The sequence below is a fragment of the Girardinichthys multiradiatus genome, chromosome 6 (genome assembly GCF_021462225.1).
Source record: "Girardinichthys multiradiatus isolate DD_20200921_A chromosome 6, DD_fGirMul_XY1, whole genome shotgun sequence".
Classification (NCBI taxonomy): domain Eukaryota; kingdom Metazoa; phylum Chordata; class Actinopteri; order Cyprinodontiformes; family Goodeidae; genus Girardinichthys; species Girardinichthys multiradiatus.
Window position 1 is genome coordinate 10169826 of NC_061799.1, and position 12566 is coordinate 10182391.

At 39.5% G+C, this 12566-nt stretch overlaps 1 protein-coding gene across 1 annotated transcript in view; it reads left to right on the forward strand.

The window, feature by feature from the left end:
* The first annotated feature begins 3778 nt into the window (after positions 1 to 3778).
* LOC124869794 (ubiquitin-associated protein 2-like) overlaps positions 3779 to 12566 on the forward strand; it is a 28938-nt gene continuing 20150 nt past the window's right edge. Inside the window, 1 exon segment of the mRNA XM_047367923.1 lies at positions 3779 to 3900. Within this exon segment, the coding sequence (XP_047223879.1) occupies positions 3779 to 3900 (122 nt within the window).

The following is a 12566-nucleotide window of genomic DNA, read 5'->3' on the forward strand; positions in this document are numbered from 1 at the left end:
AATGGAGAAACCATTTGTGGATTAAGAGTAAGATTGTTCTTTTTAGGTCCAAGGGCCACAGACAGTTTGTCAGATGATCCCCAAACACTGAACTCAAGCCACAGTCCACTCTAAAAACAGTGAAGCATGGTGGTTCAAGCATCGTGATATGGGAGATGTTTTTCTTACTATAGTGTCGGGCCTATTTATCGCATGCAAGGGATCATGGATCAGTTTGCATTCATTAAAATACTTAAAGAGGTCATGTTGCCTTATCATGAAGTGGAAATGTCCTTGAAAAGGGTGTTTGAACAGGACAACAGCCTTAAACACACCAGTAAGCGAGCAGCATCTTGGTTCCAGACCAAAACAATTTATGTTCTGGAGTGGCCAGCGCTGTGGACCTTAATCTGATTGAAAGCTGGAGAGAGATCAAAAATGCTATCTTTGAGGCTAAATCAAGAAATCCAGAGAAATTGTGGAGTTTGTCAAATCATCCTGTGCTGGAATACCTGTTCACAGGTCCATGCAGCACTGATGTGACGCAGCATATGACTGTTTCTGGTGGTAAAATTTTTCTGCTTATTGTGACAAAGTGGTTCAGTTTGTGTTTACAACTTTTCCCTTATTCTTATTTCTGATTTATTTACTTTGGGTAGCTGGTCATAAAGTTTAAATTTAAACATTAGTTTGCAACTTTGCTTCACTTACTATCCCGGGTTTGTTGGTGTTAGCATTATGTTGCAGTTTCCATCTATTTATATGTTTGGGTTAAAGCTATTACTTCTGGACTATTGGTTGAATTTGTTTATTTTGTTTCAAAGTATATTCATGGTATTTGTTTTCGTTTTTATTCCCCATTGTTTGTCATAGTGTTTCCTGCTTGAATGGCTGGATGATGTCACTGATGACCTTGCTGGGTTCTACCAATTAGAGGGTTTTCTTTGGTGTATTGCTTAGTTTGTTTTTCTTTGAAGTACATTTTGAGTTAACTTCTATTACATGGTATATTTTGCAGATCCTTTCAATATAAAGATGAGTTTGTAAATTAGATCAGTAATTTTGTTTTTCTTGTTTCTCTGTATAGATTTAAATTTTTTTTTTCCTGTCTAATTTTGGCTTGGTCCACTCAAGTGCAGGTGTGTTGCCAACTGGCTATACAAACCAGTGAGTGGTTGGAAGCTAGAAAAGAGTGGTCTGAGTCAAAAGTAACAAATAAAAAGTCAACAGAAGAATCTGAAACCGGTGGCTGATGCTGTTTTCTTGTTTACCTTGCTGCTCCTTGGCAACACTACTTCACACTTATACAGTAAGTATTTGGGTTTGTAAAGAAAAATGCAGACACTGTTATCTTGGTAAACATCTCAATGTTCATTGTTCTTCATTTTATGTAATGTAATAAAAAGATTGATACATTTTTCATCATGGTTTGATTTGGAATATACAGGTCCTTCTGAAAAAATTAGCATATTGTGATCAAGTTCATTATTTTCCATAATGTCATGATGAAAATTTAACATTCATATATTTTAGATTCATTGCACACTAACTGAAATATTTCAGGTCTTTTATTGTCTTAATACGGATGATTTTGGCATACAGCTCATGAAAACCCAAAATTCCTATCTCACAAAATTAGCATATTTCATCCGACCAATAAAAGAAAAGTGTTTTTAATACAAAAAACCTCAACCTTCAAATAATCATGTACAGTTATGCACTCAATACTTGGTCGGGAATCCTTTTGCAGATATGACTGCTTCAATGCAGCGTGGCATGGAGGCAATCAGCCTGTGGCACTGAGGTCTTATGGAGGCCCAGGATGCTTCGATAGCAGCCTTTAGCTCATCCAGAGTGTTGGGTCTTGAGTCTCTCAACGTTCTCTTCACAATATCCCATAGATTCTCTATGGGGTTCAGGTCAGGAGAGTTGGCAGGCCAATTGAGCACAGTGATACCATGGTCAGTAAACCATTTACCAGTGGTTTTGGCACTGTGAGCAGGTGCCAGGTCGTGCTGAAAAATGAAATCTTCATCTGCATAAAGCTTTTCAGCAGATGGAAGCATGAAGTGCTCCAAAATCTCCTGATAGCTAGCTGCATTGACCCTGCCCTTGATAAAACACAGTGGACCAACACCAGCAGCTGACACGGCACCACAGACCATCACTGACTGTGGGTACTTGACACTGGACTTCTGGCATTTTGGCATTTCCTTCTCCCCAGTCTTCCTCCAGACTCTGGCACCTTGATTTCCAAATGACATGCAGAATTTGCTTTCATCCAAAAAAAGTACTTTGGACCACTGAGCAACAGTCCAGTGCTGCTTCTCTGTAGCCCAGGTCAGGCGCTTCTGCCGCTGTTTCTGGTTCAAAAGTGGCTTGACCTGGGGAATGCGGCACCTGTAGCCCATTTCCTGCACACGCCTGTGCACGGTGGCTCTGGATGTTTCTACTTCAGACTCAGTCCACCGCTTCCGCAGGTCCCCCAAGGTCTGGAATCGGCCCTTCTCCACAATCTTCCTCAGGGTCCGGTCACCTCTTCTCGTTGTGCAGCGTTTTCTGCCACACTTTTTCCTTCCCACAGACTTCCCACTGAGGTGACTTGATACAGCACTCTGGGAACAGCCTATTCGTTCAGAAATTTATTTCTGTGTCTTACCCTCTTGCTTGAGGGTGTCAATAGTGGCCTTCTGGACAGCAGTCAGGTCGGCAGTCTTACCCATGATTGGGGTTTTGAGTGATGAACCAGGCTGGGAGTTTTAAAGGCCTCAGGAATCTTTTGCAGGTGTTTAGAGTTAACTCGTTGATTCAGATGATTAGGTTCATAGCTCGTTTAGAGACCCTTTTAATGATATGCTAATTTTGTGAGATAGGAATTTTGGGTTTTCATGAGCTGTATGCCAAAATCATCTGTATTAAGACAATAAAAGACCTGAAATATTTCAGTTAGTGTGCAATGAATCTAAAATATATGAATGTTAAATTTTCATCATTACATTATGAAAAATAATGAACTTTATCACAATATGCTAATATTTTGAGAAGGACCTGTACATTCTGGACCTTTTGGATCTCTGTCTAAGACTCTGAAGTCTTCGAGTTAAATGTTATCAATCGTTTTAAAACCCATGGAGACTGAGCTTTTCAGGCAGTTGCTCCAAGGCTCTGGAAAGCTCTCCTACTGTCCCTACGCTGCGTGAACTCTTTTGAGAAACAACCAAATACATTTGTATTCAGAAATGCCTTTGCTTAATGTGTTTTGTGTTTTAATTACTTTGCCCTTGTGAACCCCTTTTTGATGTATGTCTGTGAAAGCTGCTATAGAAAGTAAATTTTACTTTTATCTTAGTATTTACCCTGTTAAGTAAATGTACTTAAATTAAGGGTTGGATTTTTCAAAAATGTTCAGTGTGAGATAATGCTGCTCCAATGAAAAGTCATTTACCTCAAAGCTTTTAACAGGCCTTTACAGGTGGTTCTGGTAAATTTGTCTACAACAGTATGATTTTGTTCTCTTGAAAATCTTCTGAAAACATGTTTATCTTGTTTCTGACTCCATAGTCAGACAGCTGGAATCGTTAAGAAAGAAACCCTCGGTATATGTGTGCTTACATAAACTGTGCAGAGTGGTGCATTACTCTGTGAGTAAGTAGCTGTTTAAAGTCCCATTAGACAGTCCTAAAAACCTGAGTCAGTGTGTGTGTGTGTTGAGATCAATCTGAATTAGTTAGTGCCCTCTTTATGTTTACCATCATTGATGCAATGTGTGGCCTTGAGAAAACAAACCCCAAAGTGTAGCATGGTGTCAACCGCCATCGATCCTGGTGGCTCCGGCTATCCATTCACCTTCAGGGAGTTCATTGGGAGTCGTGAGCAGCAGTGCTGTAAAACGTTTTCGACGACGTTCGGATCCAGAAGCAGGTTTAATAGGCTGTTTTGCTCATCGATGAGCTGGCCCCCGATTCCTGGCGATAAAAACGCCTTGCACTTAATAAACCCTGAAAACGATTCTGGTATTAAACTGAAGAAGGAGCTGAGACCGGCACAGAGAAACCACTGAACCTTCACACTCACCAACACAAGCCATCTTTGATCTTCTCTTCTGTCCCTCATCAGTCTCCTTTCTCCTTTTTATTTCTACTAAACACACACTCACACACTTTACACTGGCACACAAGGAACTCCTGCTTATAAATGAGTGACCCTGCTGAACTTCCATTCATCTCTCTAGTGTGTGTGTGTGTGTTTGTAAGGATATCATTACTTTGTCTTGGGGCAAATTAATAATGTTTGGTCCTTCAGTTGTTTTTGGGTTCTAGGACAGCAAGGTTCAGCAATCCCCAGAGAAATTACTGCAAAGAAAAACTGGTAAGTAAGTAGAAAAGAGAGACAAAGACAAAAGGAGTGGAAGCTGCCAAAAAGTGCCAACTATCAGATAAGAGTGAACCCTTTGACATCTGGGAAAATGTGTATTTATATACTTGACTGACTGTGTCCATGTACTCCCAGAGTCTCTCTGCTTTTTTGTTTGTTTCTTACAATATGAAAAAAAAATCTCCATAACTGTCATCCCCTTTTTTCAATGTCTCCTTTGTTGTGGGGATTTGAAGCTCCAGCTCAGAGCCGAGTGCCCACTGTGGCACAGACACAAACCCAGGGTGCAGGATCGGCTGTCTGTGGATTGCGGGAAGATGGAATGGTGACAGCATGACAGAGAAAGGAGGATGCAAAGAGTTTTATTTGAGAACCCGGAGCTGGGAAAAAATAGAAGGAAAGTGATAAAGGTGAGGGATGGATTGCTGCCTGGCCTGAGAGGGAAATGTTGCAGCACTGATCTTCATATATATCCCCTCATCTCTACTTCACTCTCTATTTCTGTCTTGGTATTTTTAAAGCCTTACAGATATTCACTCCCTATGGCAGTTTTGCACTTGTTTCTTCAGTTGCCATCTGCTGATGGATAATGTCTTCTGTGGGTATTTTGTATTCAGTCTAATTGTAGATCTAAATCTTCAGTTCTCTTTAAAGTTAAAATGCTTTTTAGGGCACATGTTTAGGGTAAATATTTTTTTTACAACATTGTAAAATATTTAAGTTATGTTTTGCAAAACACTAAGTAGGCTCAGGCACCAAAGGTAGTCCCTTTAGGCTAAATATGTTGATAAAGTCAAGAAATTTTGCACACGCATCAGGCCTGCTGAAAATGTACGAACTTTAAGGGTCACACAGATGCCAGCCATAAAAAAGCAACTCCAGAGCATACCTCCACATTGACCTTACTTCAAGTAATTCAGTACAGAAGTCTCCCTGAGACTTGCAATGCGTGGGTGCATCAGAGTTTTTTTTTGGTAACAAATAGGAAGTCGGCCATTTTGAAATTAAAATCCCCATTTTGACACGGTTTTGCCATTTCTAGTCCTTACATTTGAGCCAACCCCTCCTAGAGATGATAATATTTAGCTTGAAACTTGTTCAGGATGCTTTGAAGGCATGGGGGATTTAATGTCATCTGAGTAGTGGGCGTGGCCAGATCTCACACTTCGACTTCCTGCCGTAAAACATCAGATTATTGCAACTCACAGGTAAAAAGTTAGAGAGGATTAATGCATATCCGGTCTGGTAAGAATATTACATGCTCATATTCAGACCAGGAAGTCACATGTTTGTGTCCATTACTGACCCTCTTGACCCAAACAACTTTCTATTGACAGGTTATCAGCGTTGTGGCCTTGGCACTATAGGAAATTTTGATATGATTCCTTTAAATAACTTCTGCTCAAATTTCCACATATATCATCTGATCTGCACCAAACTGACCATAACTGAAAATAATCTAGCCTAAAACATACCTCCAGACAATTTATCTGTGTGACAGCAAAATTCTTCCACAGTGAAGATTTGAAATTGATTTTTAATAAATGAATAAGATCATGAAATTCCCCAAACCATTGTCAATTAATGCAGTTCTTTGCTACATCTACAAGTGCAAGTTAAAACTACCATGCAAAATGAAAGCCATATACAGGTCCTTCTCAAAAAATTAGCATATTGTGATAAAGTTCATTATTTTCTATAATGTAATGATGAAAATTTAACATTCATATATTTTAGATTCATTGCACACTAACTGAAATATTTCAGGTCTTTCATTGTCTTAATACGGATGATTTTGGCATACAGCTCATGAAAACCCAAAATTCCTATCTCACAAAATTAGCATATTTCATCCGACCAATAAAAGAAAAGTGTTTTTAATACAAACAACGTCAACCTTCAAATAATCATGTACAGTTATGCACTCAATACTTGGTCGGGAATCCTTTTGCAGAAATGACTGCTTCAATGCGGCGTGGCATGGAGGCAATCAGCCTGTGGCACTGCTGAAGTCTTATGGAGGCCCAGGATGCTTCGATAGCGGCCTTTAGCTCATCCAGAGTGTTGGGTCTTGAGTCTCTCAACGTTCTCTTCACAATATCCCACAGATTCTCTATGGGGTTCAGGTCAGGAGAGTTGGCAGGCCAATTGAGCACAGTGATACCATGGTCAGTAAACCATTTACCAGTGGTTTTGGCACTGTGAGCAGGTGCCAGGTTGTGCTGAAAAATGAAATCTTCATCTCCAAAAAGCTTTTCTGCAGATGGAAGCATGAAGTTCTCCAAAATCTCCTGATAGCTAGCTGCATTGACCCTGCCCTTGATAAAACACAGTGGACCAACACCAGCAGCTGACACGGCACCCCAGACCATCACTGACTGTGGGTACTTGACACTGGACTTCTGGCATTTTGGCATTTCCTTCTCCCCAGTCTTCCTCCAGACTCTGGCACCTTGATTTCCGAATTACATGCAGAATTTGCTTTCATCCGAAAAAGGTACTTTGGACCACTGAGCAACAGTCCAGTGCTGCTTCTCTGTAGCCCAGGTCTGGGGAATGCGGCACCTGTAGCCCATTTCCTGCACACGCCTGTGCACGGTGGCTCTGGATGTTTCAACTCCAGACTCAGTCCACTGCTTCCGCAGGTCCCCCAAGGTCTGGAATTGGCCCTTCTCCACAATCTTCCTCAGGGTCCGGTCACCTCTTCTCGTTGTGCAGCGTTTTCTGCCACACTTTTTCCTTCCCACAGACTTCCCACTGAGGTGCCTTGATACAGCACTCTGGGAACAGCCTATTTGTTCAGAAATGTCTTTCTGTGTCTTACCCTCTTGCTTGAGGGTGTCAATAGTGGCCTTCTGGACAGCAGTCAGGTCGGCAGTCTTACCCATGATTGGGGTTTTGAGTGATGAACCAGGCTGGGAGTTTTAAAGGCCTCAGGAATCTTTTGCAGGTGTTTAGAGTTAACTCGTTGATTCAGATGATTAGGTTCATAGCTCGTTTAGAGACCCTTTTAATGATATGCTAATTTTGTGAGATAGGAATTTTGGGTTTTCATGAGCTGTATGCCAAAATCATCTGTATTAAGACAATAAAAGACCTGAAATATTTCAGTTAGTGTGCAATGAATCTAAAATATATGAATGCTAAATTTTCATCATGACATTATGGAAAATAATGAACTTGATCACAATATGCTAATTTTTTGAGAAGGATCTGTAAGCCATCTTGGAGCCATAGTCCAAACCCTACCACCGCAATCAGACTGTTGAAAAATGAACCAGTTACCTGAGAGGCTCAATGAAGATCTAGATATCAACCCTTTCTGTATCATCAGAAACAATTTCCTCCTGGTTAATGTGAAACTTCTGGGATTGTTTGTTTTTGGTCAGTTGTTGTGTTCACTAAGTATTTTCTATCAGCCAAGGCAAAGTTTCAGTTTGACAACTTTTATAGTCTGACTGTGGTGGTGATGTTCATATATGTTCTCCATCCAACCTTTTAGTCTCTAGATCTGTAAAGAGACATACCCCTAAAAATCTCCAACTGCAGTGAAAGCTTGATCTGCAAAGTAGTGCCCCAGTGGGGCTGTATAGAAATAGACGCCACACTTTTAAGATGTTTATTTGCAAAATAAAATTAAAAATCATACCTCGTTTTCCTTCCCTTTTACAAAAATGACTTGGTCTATTACATAGAATTTGATAAAATACATCAATGTTTGTGATTAGAATGTAACATAATATGGAAAAGTTAAAGGGTTTTAATACTTCTGCAGGGCACCGTGTTCACATCAACTGTTAGTACAGAATCTTTGCAGAAGTGTAAGTAATTAAAGCCTAGGCCTTTTCCCCCTCTCATTTTACTGTCCAACTTATCTCTAAACTTTGTTTACTTTTTCCCTTTATTGGTTTCCTCAACAATTTATAACAGTCCAGCATGCTCTGTTCAGACCTTAAATCAATAATAGAGGAGAGAGGACATACTCTTGCCCACTTACAGAAGTCCACTTGGGTAACTGAGTGAGAGCACAGAAAGCTGGGTTGTGTTTTGCCATTTAGGGAGCAAAAGCATTAATAAACTTCCAGCGAGTTTTTAAATAATTCATTTTATTTTCTGTGAGTAACATCACAGTAACCATTCATGATCTATAATAAACCGACCGTTTGTGGAATGCCTCTTTATCAACCTTTCAGCACGTTATACATACACATAATGCTATTTATGACATAGTTTACATCTCAAGCAAATACAGCCACCTTATATTATGGGTCTAACACTGTTTACTACATAATAACTAATAATGACATCATCATTTGAAAGTATTTACTGAATAACAGTCAGTAGCTAACTATAATGACAACCCATTTGCCGATACTCAGCTTTTGCTTCTGCAAAAACAGCAGCAGCCGGCGTGGCAGCATCTTAGAGGCTATTCAATTCAATTCAAAAATACTTTATTAATCCCATAGGGAAATTAAATTGCTGCTGGTCTGCTACCCTGTGGCACCCTTCGGTGGTGGAAGGAGTTGGAACATTCCCTATCTGTAAGATTTTGTTATTTGTGAATGTATTTCGTGTTTTTTTTAAAGTGTTTTCTGAAACGTAAATTTGTTTCCTGAACTGTAATTGTTTTTTTCTCAAATGTAAATTTGTCTCAGGCTTTGTAAAACTGTTTCAGATTTTGATGTTGGTTTGCACCTCCCGGCCACCGTATATATTAGTGTTTGGGACATTTTATTGGTACACTTCGGACCCTTTTAGTAGCAACAGAGCACAGCCTACCTGAGTTTTGCTGCCTACCCTGCATATAGTCAGCTCAACAGGTTAGCAGCATTTAAGAAGCTGACAGCAAAGTTAGTCCAAGAAAGCCTCAAGCTCAGAACCATGGTTGCATTCTGAGGAACCATTACTAGATGACAACTAGCGCCATTTGCGTAAACTGCAGCTCCTTGCCTCTGGCTCTAATTCCACTGTTACCTGACTGTTTAGCGTTGAATGCTCCATTTCAGATCCAGACTTCCAATAGAACACTTGCAACCTCTTGGGAATCCCGGGCCAATCTGCAATCTCCAAACCTCTCGCTAGGGTCTCCCTCAGTCTCAGATAAGTACGAACACACTGAAAATTACTGACATCAAGAACTCACCTTTCATCCCAGCAAATACTAATCTGTTCTCCTCTACTCCTAGAAACCAACCTGGAACAAAACACTTGGATTAATATAAACTTTATACGCTCATTAATTTGAGGTAAGCTTCTGTTTGAAAGTGAATCCTGCCTAAGGGTCAGAAAACTACAGCCAACCAATGTAGTGAAACGGATGATTTGCTTCATGGATGTGCAGTTGACAAATCTGCAGCAACATAGTGATGCTGTCATGACACTATAGACCAAAATGTTCTCCACAAACATTTAAGTTTTGTAGTTGTCTTGTGTCACAACGTGAAAAGGTTTAAATGGAATGGTTACTTTTGCAAGGGATTGTTGCTGACATCAGATACCTCTAACTGTGCATCTACTGCTAAAATAAAACCTTGAAAGTAGGAGAGCCCTCATTTATAATCTGAACTGTGTAACTAATAAAAAAACATTTAAACATGATTGGTATTCCAGTGTCTTAGTGGCTGCATTCTGCTCTGGCTGCCAGCAGAAGCAGGTGAGTAAACAGATCTATCTGAGGACTGTGTATGCATGTTTACCTAAAGTAAGAAAATACTGCGAAAGACCCCTTGCTTGGATTGCTTTGCTGCTTTCATCTTAAAATTCAATGAGTTTGCCTCTTCCAACATTTTATTCCTGTTGTTTTCCAAAAACACACTCAGATTGTTGTCCTATAACATTACATGCTGCTGTGATATAACATGCAAAACTCTGTGTGCATAGTAAGAAAGTGGGGATTTAAAGTTAAGAAATACCTTTGCTAGCAGTCCACATTAACGAGACCCCAGAACCAGTGGTACAAACTTGTAAAAGGGAAAAGGCCTGAGATGTGTCTCACACAGCACCAAACAACCATTTTATTTTTAAAATTTTGCAAGTGTGTTTCATTTTGTGCCTGTTTGTTCTGCAGGGTTGTTTTAATAAGGTAGCTTTATTTGGGGCTTATGGTTGTGTTCAGTGTTTGGTTAGTTTGAGTGTTTCTGTGGTTGTTTTGGGTCCATTTATTGTTAATTTTAGATGGTTTATGGTTGTCTTTGAATTTCTCAACTCATAACAGGCACCAGAGTACTTATGTAAGTTATGTATTTTCTTAGTTGTTTTTAGTCATTTTTTGACTGCTTAGTCTCGTTTTGATTGCGTTGAATCTCCTTTTGTGTTTTAAGTTTTTTAAAGATGATTTGGAGTAATTTATTCATAGTTTTCAGTACATTTTGGTGTACTTGAGTCTCTTTTTAGTTGTCTATTTATGGCCGTGTGAAATCATTTGATCTCTTTATGGTTGTTTTGAGTCTTTATATGATTTTTTTGGAGGTTCTTTCTTTAAAGTTTTTTTTTTTTTTGCAGCACTAGAGGCCTTTACTTTTCAGTTATTGAGATTAGGTAGACAGGAAAGAGGGCAAAGAAAGGGTGAGACATTCGGCAAAGGTCGCCAGGTCTGGGACTCGAACCCAGGACAGCCACATTGAGGACTATAGCCTCTGCACATGGTTGCGCACTTAATCCCTACACCACCAGCGCCACCCCCTTGGAGGCTCTTTCATGTTGTACTACTTCCTTTATTTTGGGTGTCGTTATGGTTTTTCAACTTTCCTCATTTCTGTTTTAAATCTTTTTTTTCTTTAGCTGCTTTAAATTTTTAAAGTTTTGTGTCTGTTGGGATTGTTTTCAGTCCTTTTGTGTTTTCTCTGTGGTCATTTTCTCTTTGCTGCCATTTTGAGTCTTTCTTAATGTCTTTAGTTGTTTGGAATCTCCGTGTGTTTATTTTAGCTCTGTTTATAGTTGTTTTCGCTCATTTGAATAAATTTATGGTCATTTTATTATTGTTCTGAGTGAACTTTTTGCATGTTTAATTCGTGGCCTCCTCAAGTCTCTTTATAGTTGTTCTGAGTCTTTTGTGGCCTTTTTTGCTGCCCTGACTTTAAGGGGTATGAAAAGGAGCTGCCATACATTTCATATTGATCAAGCATCAATTCATATCCGTCTAGGAAATGTTGAACCTGTGATTGAGAGTAATTTTCAATAATGTAAGGAAATGTGGTTATTTAACCTGCAGGAGGTTCCTGATAGTTATTTTGGTTTGATCAGGGGTAGTTACATCTTATTTTATTTTTTATTATAAATGTTATTGAATTTATTTTATTTCATTTATAAGTTTCCTCTACTCTACATGTGGTCATCACCACAAGCAATGATAATATAGTAAATGTATAACTGGGTGTAATGTAAAATGTTCAGAAAATTATATACATTTTATTTTAATTATATATTTAATATAATATATTAAGTAATATTATATTCACAATTACTTTACAATTAAGCCCAGAATTATTCATACCCCTGGCAGATTTAGAATCAGAATCAGCTTTATTGCCAAGTTCGTACATACAAACAAGGAATTTGACTCCGGTACACTTTGCTCTTTGGTTTTGTTTTTGTATTACAGAATATACATATTTACAATGTACAATATACACATATAAAAAGGCGCATTTGCAACATCTGTATGCTGTTGTTTTGTATTCTATTGAATGTTCAACAAAGAAACAGCCTGGGGGAAGAAACTGTCTCTGTGGCGGCTGGTTTTAGTAAACAGTGCTTTGTAGCGGCGGCCTGAAGGTAAAACTCTGAACAGTTTATGTGCAGGGTGTGTGGGGTCTGCAGAGATTTTAGCAGCTCTTTTTCTGACCCTAGACCTGTATAAGTCCTGGATGGAGGGAAGGTCAGCCCTGATGATTCTCTCTGCATTCCTGATTATTCGTTGCAGTCTGGACATGTCCTGTTTTGTGGATGACCCAAACCACACTGAGATGGTTGAAGACAGGACAGATTGAATGATGGCAGTGTAGAAGATGACCAGCAGCTCCTGTGGAAGGTTGAACTTCTTGAGTTGCCTCAGGATGTACAGTCTCTGCTGGGCCTTCTTTCGAACATTGTCTATGTGTGAAGACCATCTCAAGTCCTCAGAGATGGTGGTCCCTAAGAACCTGAAGTGGTCCACAGCTGCTACGGCGTTGTTGAGGATGGTGAGGGGGGTGTATGGGGGTGGTGTTCTC